General features: G+C 44.3%; 1 protein-coding gene across 4 annotated transcripts in view; it reads left to right on the top strand.

Moving 5' to 3' along the window:
* The window catches only part of LOC116060878 (titin-like), a 280,598-nt gene that overhangs the window by 182,529 nt on the left and 88,069 nt on the right, over window positions 1-10,000 (top strand). For all 4 annotated transcript variants that reach the window (XM_036003989.1, XM_036003988.1, XM_031314638.2 and 1 more), the window contains 7 exons: window positions 2,006-2,157; window positions 2,743-2,890; window positions 3,484-3,649; window positions 4,858-5,009; window positions 5,908-6,204; window positions 7,328-7,627; window positions 9,511-9,825. In XM_036003989.1, coding sequence (XP_035859882.1) covers window positions 2,006-2,157; window positions 2,743-2,890; window positions 3,484-3,649; window positions 4,858-5,009; window positions 5,908-6,204; window positions 7,328-7,627; window positions 9,511-9,825 — 1,530 coding nt within the window. The remainder of the gene's footprint in view (window positions 1-2,005; window positions 2,158-2,742; window positions 2,891-3,483; window positions 3,650-4,857; window positions 5,010-5,907; window positions 6,205-7,327; window positions 7,628-9,510; window positions 9,826-10,000) is intronic.

The raw sequence follows: 10,000 nt of genomic DNA, 5'->3' as shown, positions 1-10,000 counted from the left end.
AGAATTCCGGTCAATTCCAACCCGTAGCTCTGTTGTGTGTAAATGTGGAGTGCTGTCAGTAGAGAGAAAAACTAAACCAATCGGTGCTGCCTACACCGTGTTATCCTCCTGCTAGCGTTAGCACCCAACAGGCTTAAACAGGAAGAGTTTTAAACGTGCTTTTAGCCTCTAAACATGCTGGAGATGTCATTACAAGTGTCTACCCATGTGTGAATCTGACTGCAGGAGATGTGACAGAAAGGTATAAAGTCGTGTTAATCCAGCCAGTGCACATACCTCTGTTTATTTCCTGTTTTCTGGTCAAGTCCACACTAGTCGATTGTCAAACTCATACAATCCAATATTCCAGTCAGATTCACTGTGTTCACTCAGAAGGAATCACTGCACATGGGTAGACACTTGTAATGACATTTCGAGCATGTTTAGAGGCTAAAAACACGTTTAAAACGTGCCCTGTTTAAGCCTGTTGGGTGCTAACTCCAGCAGGAGGATAACACGGTGTAGGCAGCACTGATTGGTTTAGTTTTTCTCTCTACTGACAGCACTCCACATTTACACACAACAGAGCTACGGGATGAAATCAACCAGAATTCTCCTTTAAGATAACTTCCTGTGTGTCCTGAGTCTAATGGCGCTTTTCCATTACACGGTACCTGCTCGACTCGCCTTGACTCTACTCGCCTTTTTTGTTTTTCATTATGAAAAAAAGCCCCTGGTACCTGCTAACAGGTACTTTTTCTAGTACCTCCTCAGTCGAGGTTCCCAGCGACGTGAGGCGATACCAAAAGGTGACGTGAAAGCGACAGACGGGGGTGTCCTGAACAAACCCGCTATTTTTAAACAGTTTAGCCAGCTGTTTTTTTTTGCTGCCTCCAGCTTCATTTGAAACTAAATGTGTCTTCTGGCATCAACACACCTTCCACGTTCTGTGTGTGTGTCGCGTTAGGTCACGGCAGTCTACTGCGGCGCCGCTTGTTTTTCTGCGGAGGCTCCAGGCAGAGCTTTCACCGTAGCCTAACTACACACACACATGGCCGGCTCAACGCACACACCAGCGCACAAGTATAAACATCAGGCCACTTTTACATAGGCTACACAGGCTACGGAGAAAGCTCTGCATGGAGCCTCCACACAACTGTAAAACAAGCTGAAGTGGCCTGATGTTTATACTTGTGCGCTGGTGTGTGCGTCGAGCCGGCAGACAACCGGCCACGCTGAGGTGGTACTAAAATCTGCAATGGAAAACGGACGCACAGTGTGTCGTGTCGAGTCGAGGCGAGTCGAGCAGGTACCATGTAATGGAAAAACGCCATAATACACAGTCATATTCCTGAACTTATATGGTAATCAGAGCTTGAGCTAACCACCGGGGCTCCACATTAAGTGGATTTTTTGGTAGGGCAAGTGGAAGAGAAATTGACTTGCCCCACTGGACAAGTTAAAACTCAAACTAAATGAAATACCATGTTACTTTACGTTACGTGCCACTCATTACGTCTATGTTACCGATACAGGACACGTTTGTTTCTACTGTTTCAACTGAACTTTATTAATGTTGATAGTGTTTGGATGCCTTCAACATTTTGTTCGAATTCTGCATTAGCAAAACACAAAAAACAAGTGACTTTTGTGCATGGACAAGTGAAACGTAAATGTACTTGTCTAAAGGACAAGTGCCTCGAAAAGTTAATGTCTAGCCCTGTAGGTGTGTGTTCCCAAGTCTATACATACATGGGATACAACTATAATAATGAGAATAACACGTCTAGAATATAGAAATATGACTACACATGCTCTTAGTATTTACTGTAGAGAGAAAAGCTACGTGACATTCTCCTGACAGTTGTGTGTGTGTGTGTGTGTGTGTGTGTGTGTGTGTGTGTGTGTGTTAGAATAATTAGAACTAGAGAAAGGGATAAGAACTGGAGATAGGGGCAGATTATCAGCTCCAAGCCTTGTTGTCAGCCTGTAATGTGTTGTTGTTGTTGTTGTTGTGTGTGTGCAGACCTGCCCGGGCCACCCAGAGACTTCACGGTGAGCGACGTGACGAGAGGAACCTGCCGACTCACCTGGAAAGCTCCAGAGAGCGACGGAGGAGAGAGAGTCAAGAGCTACTTCATCGAGGAGAAGACGGTGACCGGCAAAGCCTGGACCAAGGTACGCGCCGGGAATGGGCGGGGCCTATATCAGGAGATTGAGCTGCATTTAGGGAATGGGCGGGGCCTATATCAGGAGATTGAGCTGCATTTAGGGAATGGGCGGGGCCTATATCAGGAGATTGAGCTGCATTTAGGGAATGGGAGGGGCCTATATCAGGAGATTGAGCTGAGTTTAGGGAATGGGAGGGGCCTATATCAGGAGATTGAGTTGCGTTTAGGGAATGGGAGGGGCCTATATCAGGAGATTGAGTTGCGTTTAGGGAATGGGAGGGGCCTATATCAGGAGATTGAGTTGCGTGTAGGGAATGGGAGGGGCCTATATCAGGAGATTCAGCTGCGTTTAGGGAAGGCATGGATATCAGAGTGGATATAGTTCCCCGTATAGTGTGTTCTCCATCTTGTAGCAGTGTTTAAATTATCCGCGGTTAATTTCATTCACCATATAGTCCACTATAAAATACCCACAATACACTGCTAATCTTGAGCGTGCATACGATGCACCCTACCCTAGATTTATTGAAGGAAGTATAGCAGCTGTATAATCTGAAGTGCTGTAAGCCATGTTGTTGTCTTGTTCCTGCAGGTGAACCCGGCCTGCATCGCCCAGTCTCTGGTGGTGGCCGACCTGATCAACGGTCAGGAGTACCTGTTCCGCATCCGGGCCGAAAACCGCTTCGGCTTCGGCCCGTACGCCGAGACCGCCGAGGGAATCAAGGCCAGGGATCCAGTCCGTACGTCTGCGCCCTTTCATTTCCTCTCTTCTGCTGGGGTTCAACACCGCGTGCACGTGTCTTCCCGTCGACCGTGCAACTTTTAGTTTTTCGGGATCAAAATTTTAACTTTTTTTTCAACGTTTTGGTGGTCTTTTTCAATCACTTTTGTTGCTTTTCCACCGATGTTTCTGTCACTTTGTCACTTCCCTGAGGAAGGCTCAAGCCGACACGCGTTGGTGTATTTTTAATGTCTTGCCCTATTTATTAAAGGCCTTTTAATCCCTTTTTGTAACCAAACTCAAGTGCCTGGACAGGATTTTTTATGACATTCTTGGTCTTTTTGTGAACATTTTGTCCGTTTTTAATTTTAGACTCAAACTCCAAATATTTGGGTTTATATTTCGACTCTTAAGGTCAAGCCACACATTGTTTAAAACAAAACTCATTTCCAGACTCTTGAAAACAAGACGACACATTTGCAGAGGTTTTCTCCAAATGTGCCATCAAACGAAGAAAGAATTGCTTTCGGTTAATTGATTAATTGCACGAGGAAAGCGTGGCTTCTTCCCAGCAGAGACATGTGATGCTAACTTTGTGGGCCGTGTCTGCAGGTCCTCCCGATCCCCCGACGCGGTTTAAGATCAAGAGCGTGAGGAAGGGCGCCGTGAAACTGACCTGGAAGGCTCCGAAGAATGACGGCGGCGCGCCCGTCACACACTACAGCGTGGACCTGCTCTGCTGGGAGGCTGGCAGCGCCCAGAAGGAGTCCTGGAGGAGGTAAACACTCGGCACACAGCCTGTTCCTTCCTGTCCCTTCCTGTTCCTCCCTGTTCCTGTCCTGTTCCTCCCTGTAACTATATCCTGTCCTGTTCCTTCCTGTTCCATCCTGTTCCTCCCTGTTCCTTCCTGTTCCTTTCTATCCTGTCCTGTCCCTTCCTGTTCCTTCCTATCCTGTCCTGTTCCTTCCTGTTCCTCCCTGTTCCTCCCTGTTCCTTCCTGTTCCTCCCTGTTCCTTCCTGTTCCTTCCTATCCTGTCCTGTCCCTTCCTGTTCCTTCCTGTTCCTCCCTGTAACTCTATCCTGTCCTGTTCCTTCCTGTTCCTCCCTGTTCCTCCCTGTAACTCTATCCTGTCCTGTTCCTTCCTGTTCCTCCCTGTTCCTCCCTGTTCCTCCCTGTTCCTTCCTGTTCCTTCCTATCATGTCCTGTTCCTGTCCCTTCCTGTTCCTTCCTGTTCCTCCCTGTAACTCTATCCTGTCCTGTTCCTTCCTGTTCCTCCCTGTTCCTCCCTGTTCCTCCCTGTTCCTTCCTGTTCCTTCCTATCATGTCCTGTTCCTGTTCCTCCCTGTTCCTTCCTGTTCCTCCCTGTTCCTGTTCCTTCCCCTGTTCCTTCCTGTTCCTGTTCCTCCCTGTTCCTGTCCTGTTCCTTCCTGTAACTCTATCCTGTCCTGTAACTTCCTGTTCCTTCCTGTTCCTTCCTGTTCCTTCCTGTAACTCTATCCTGTCCTGTAACTTCCTATTCCTTCCTGTTCCTTCCTATTCCTGTTCCTTCCTGTTCCTCCCTGTAACTCTATCCTGTCCTTTAACTTCCTGTTCCTTCCTGTTCCTTCCTGTTCCTCCCTGTAACTCTATCCTGTCCTGTAACTTCCTGTTCCTTCCTGTTCCTACCTGTAACTCTATCCTGTCCTCTTCCTTCCTGTTCCTTCCTGTAACTCTATCCTGTCCTGTAACTTCCTGTTCCTTCCTGTTCCTCCCTGTAACTCTATCCTGTCCTGTAACTTCCTGTTCCTTCCTGTTCCTGTTCCTCCCTGTAACTATATCCTGTCCTGTAACTTCCTGTTCCTTCCTGTTTCTCCCTGTAACTCTATCCTGTCCTCTTCCTTCCTGTTCCTCCCTGTAACTCTATCCTGTCCTTTAACTTCCTGTTCCTTCCTGTTCCTTCCTGTTCCTCCCTGTAACTCTATCCTGTCCTGTAACTTCCTGTGCAGGTGTAACCGCAGAGACGTGGAAACCACCAGCTATCGGGTGGAGGACCTGACTGAGGGAGATGAGTACGAGTTCAGAGTGATGGCGCACAACTCGGTCGGACCCAGCCGACCCTCGACTACCGTTGGACCTGTCGTCGCCCAGAACCAGACCTGTAAGAGGGGGAGGGGGGGAGAGACACTCTCCAGCTGCATTATGGGAAATGTTAGAGGGGGGGGGGGGCTATTGTTCAGATTTTATCAGCTGTTCAATAGAAAAACATTGCCAGCCACTTGTGTATTTTACCAGCGTTTGGCGGGTGGATGGTGTTGATTTTGTACCCTGGGTGTTGCTCTAATGAAAGACACTCTCCAGCTGCATTATGGGAAATGTAGGCTCAATGTTTTGGGACTAACATACACAATAGTAGATTGGTAACTGCTTTTATTAAAGGTGCTGTAGGTAGGATTGTGAAGATCCAGGACTTAGCCAAAAAATGTGAATATCAACAACTTCTCAGTCCCTCCCCCCTTTCTGCTAAAGCCCAAAACGGTCTCCTAAGCCCCTCCCCCCACAAGGGAGAATGAATGTGTGTGCATGAGCAGTGATTGACACGCAGTTAGACACCCCCCTGGCCCTGATTGGTGCATCTGAACAGTTAGACACCCCCCTGGTCCTGATAGGTGCATCTGAACAGTTAGACACCCCCCCTGGCCCTGATTGGTGCATCTGAACAGTTAGACACCCCCCATGGCCCTGATTGGTGCATCTGAACAGGGAGCGGTGGATTTTTGTATATCTCACTCCAGGCTGTAGGTGGAGCCAGAGGAGCTGGATTTATTTTAATGACCTGCTTCATAGTTCTGTAGTTCTACTGGCCCATAGGGTCAGTTTCAGCAGATATGACAGAAAGTTAGTTTTATAAGTCTTAGGCTACCTACTGCACCTTTAAGGCATGTTTATTTCATTTCTGATGTTTTTTTTGTAGTTTTTGTACTCTTTTTGTAATGTGCATTCTGTGTTGTAAACAGCAACACATTTTAAAACCATTGTGTGTTTTCTGTTTGCTTCAGGCGCTCCATCCATCAAGCTGGAGGAGTTCCTGGAGGTGGAGCAGGGCACCGACATCAGCATCGTGGCGAAGATCCGTGGCTGTCCGTTCCCCACGCTCACCTGGTACAAGGCTCCTCCCCTAAAGTCGGACGCCCAGGTGGAGGTGCAGTACGACGAGCACATCAACAAGCTGGTGTCGGACGACAGTTGCACGCTGCTGATCCAGCAGGGCAAGCGGCCCGACACGGGCATCTACACGCTGGTCGCCTCCAACATGTTCGGCAAGGCCGCCAAGGAGATGAGACTGAACGTGCTCGGTACGGAAGACTCTACCACAAAACAACAACACAAAATACTACGATTTTTATCAAAAGATCGTGACAAAACGCAGCGTTTTATCACGACAAAACACAGACTGGACCTGAGAGCTGTCTAAGACCTTGGATCACAGTTATTATATATGTATATATATATATATACAGTATATTAGGGGTGGGAATCACCAAAGGCCTCACGATACGATATCATCACAATACTTGTGTCATGATGCAATATTGTTGCGATTTTAAACATATTGCAATATTCTGCGATTATATTGCAATTTATTACCATTTTTCCAACTTCATATTTTTCTCAATTTCAAATTATGTCCCCAAAAGAAAACTTTGTTAACATCTGTTTTATCTAAAAAGACACATGTCTCTGTCTCTTCATCTCACTTCACTTTCTTTGCTGCAAAATGTGATTGTCAAGCAGACAAACTGACCAACACCAATATCATAATAGATCCATACTTGGCGTCAGTGTATCGATACAGTATTGCAACGGAAAATATTGCAATACTTTTCCCCCCACCCCTAATATATATACAGGGTTTATTGAAAAAACCTGGAAAAGTTATGGAATTTGAAAAATGCAAATTACAGGCCTGGAAAGGTTTTGGAAACATAAAAAGACTCAGAAAGTTTTGGAAAAGTCATGGAATTTCTTTTAACACAGTATAATAATATGTGATTAATTTAAAAAAAAAAAAAAAAAAAAAAAAATATATATATATATATATATATATAGTATATATAGGCGGAATTCACCTGTTTTTTCTGATTTATCTACAAATAAGCTGTGTTTTAAGTGAACTTGGCTGAAATATCATCCGATTTATCTAAAAAAAAAAGCGAAAACAGAAAGTTGTTAAAAAACGTAACAAATGTGTGAATACAAATCATGAAGAACCTGGCTTTCAATTCAAGTTGAGCTCTGATATCTTGACCTTTTTCTACTGTTGGTAATTTTGTATTGTATATTGTGTATTGTTTGTGTATATTATCTCTTTGATTTTGGACCTTGTTAAGCACTTTGGTCAACTATGGTTGTTTTTAAATGTGCTATATAAATAAAATTGAACTGAACTGTGGTTTGAACTTGTTTTTCTTCCTCCAGGCCGCCCCGGTGCTCCCTCGGGTCCCATTAAGTTTGAAGAGATCGGCGCTGAGCGGATCACGCTGTCCTGGCTGCCGCCGGCCGACGACGGCGGCTCCAGCATCACCAACTACGTGATCTGGAAGACCGTGGCGAGCAGGAAGACGTGGGTGCCCGTCACCACGGAGCCCAAAGAGCGCCTGTGGACAGTGGAGAACCTGATGCCGGGACACGAGTATATCTTCCGCATCATGGCGCAGAACAAGTACGGCGTCGGGGACCCGCTTGACAGCGAGCCCGAGGTCGCCAGGGACCTTTACAGTAAGTCACACATAACTGAGATTGTAAAACATAAAAAATTATTTTTTTGATGATTTGATGTTTTTTCTGACATTTGTATCCCTTTCCTCAACACTTTTGATGCTTTTTTGTCTGTTTTTGTCACTTTTTTGACGTTTTTGATGCATTTGTTACCCTAACACCAAGTTATCACCACTAGGTTTACACTTATTTTTGGAATTCATGGACAATAATCCTCATTTGTAGGAAATTATACAAAATTTTTTAGTTAAAAAAAATCAGAAATTGTGACATATTTAGACTAGTATTAGAGGAACGTATGTTGATGGATAATCAGAGACTTCAAAGAGTCAAAGTTTAGTCAAAATACAGTTTTGAAACCATTTCAAATTTTTTTTAAATGCCAAAACTTGAATAAAACATCCAAAACTCACTAAAAGTAGTGATCATGAATTGTATGTGCGAAGAGCATTGTATGGAATCCATCACATTTTGGGGTGATATTTCTGTTTCTGATTCTGTTCCCTGAGCTTATATTTTGCTGTAAGTTTACTGAATGATTCTGTTTTATTTTACAACTTTTCCCCTCTATTTAAAACTAGAGATGTTGGTATCGGCTCCAATACTGCCTAAAACGCTGGTATCGGTATCGGGAAGTACTGGAGTTAATGCACCGATCAGATACCACGTAATAAAGCCCTAAAGAAAATCTACGTTAAAGTAGTTTATTTCTGTTGTTTTTCTGTTATAACTGACTGTCAAACTGGAGAATAACAGAAACAGGGTTCATACGTGGAAAAGTTATGGAATTTAAAAAATGCAAATTCCAGGCCTGGAAAGGTTTTGGAAACATAAAAAGACCCAGAAAGTTTTGGAAAAGTCATGGAATTTTTTTTTTTTAACACAGCCTAATAATAGGTGATTAATACATGTATTTCACGTCGTCCTAACCTCACCGTTCTCTTCGGGATGCGATGTTACGACTCCCACTATGAACCACATACATTATCATTCATTCTCTGAGGGTAAACTTTAACACAGATTTTTATTCTTACGGTATAATGTCGACTGACATTTTCAGGAATACATAGTCATGGAAATTTGCCAAAAAGTCATGGAAAAGTATTGGTTAAAATGCGTATGAACCCTGAAGAAGGTTCTGTGGCGTTCATTGTTTGTGTTTGTTCATGTTTCACAAAGAGTTTAACCTGAGCCAGACCGACAACAAAGATAGTTCATTAGAAATAATATCACATCCATACAGAGATAGTAGTATACAGCTGTTATACATCATATCATCATACAGAGATAGTAGTATACAGCTGTTATACATCATATCATCATACAGGGATAGTAGTATACAGCTGTTATACATCATATCATCTATACAGAGATAGTAGTATACAGCTGTTATACATCATATCATCATACAGAGATAGTAGTATACAGCTGTTATACATCATATCATCTATACAGAGATAGTAGTATACAGCTGTTATACATCATATCATCATACAGAGATAGTAGTATACAGCTGTTATACATCATATCATCCATACAGAGATAGTAGTATACAGCTGTTATACATCATATCATCATACAGGGATAGTAGTATACAGCTGTTATACATCATATCATCATACAGAGATAGTAGTATACAGCTGTTATACATCATATCATCATACAGGGATAGTAGTATACAGCTGTTATACATCATATCATCCATACAGAGATAGTAGTATACAGCTGTTAAAACATAATAAAATATATAACACACTGGTATTGGATCAGTACTCGGTATACGCAAGTTCAGGTATCAGAATCGGTATCGGGAAGCAAAAAATGGTATCGGACCATCTCTTTTTAAAACTAAACCCCTGACCTTGTGTTCCCCTCCTGTGCAGCGATCCCGGGTCAGTGTGAGAAGCCAACGGTCAGCGGCATCACGCTGGACTCCATGACGGTCAGCTGGGAGGAGCCCGAGGACGACGGCGGCACGCCGATCACCGGCTACTGGCTGGAGAGGAAGGAGACGACGGGCAAACGCTGGGCGCGCGTCAGCCGCGACCCGCTGCGCCCCTCGGGCATGGGCGAGCAGTTCGTAGTCAGCGGGCTCATTGAGGGGTCGCAGTACCTGTTCAGAGTCACCGCCATCAACGCCGCTGGTCCTGGGCCCGTCAGCAAACCCACAGACCCCATCTTCGCCAGAGACCCCATCTGTAAGAACAAGATCATAAGAAACTGAATAACTTTGGGTTTTGGACTGAGATACTTTGCACTTTTATAAAACTAGGGTGGACATTTTTCACTTTTTTCTGACATTTTATAGACCAAACAATGGACCTTTTTCACAGCAGACATTTTGACTTGTCATAGTAGGAAAAGCACAGCTGA

This window comes from Sander lucioperca, chromosome 8, assembly GCF_008315115.2.
Source record: "Sander lucioperca isolate FBNREF2018 chromosome 8, SLUC_FBN_1.2, whole genome shotgun sequence".
Taxonomy (NCBI): domain Eukaryota; kingdom Metazoa; phylum Chordata; class Actinopteri; order Perciformes; family Percidae; genus Sander; species Sander lucioperca.
The sequence above is the reverse complement of the archived record's forward strand: the minus strand, read 5'-3'. Positions and strand labels throughout refer to the sequence as shown.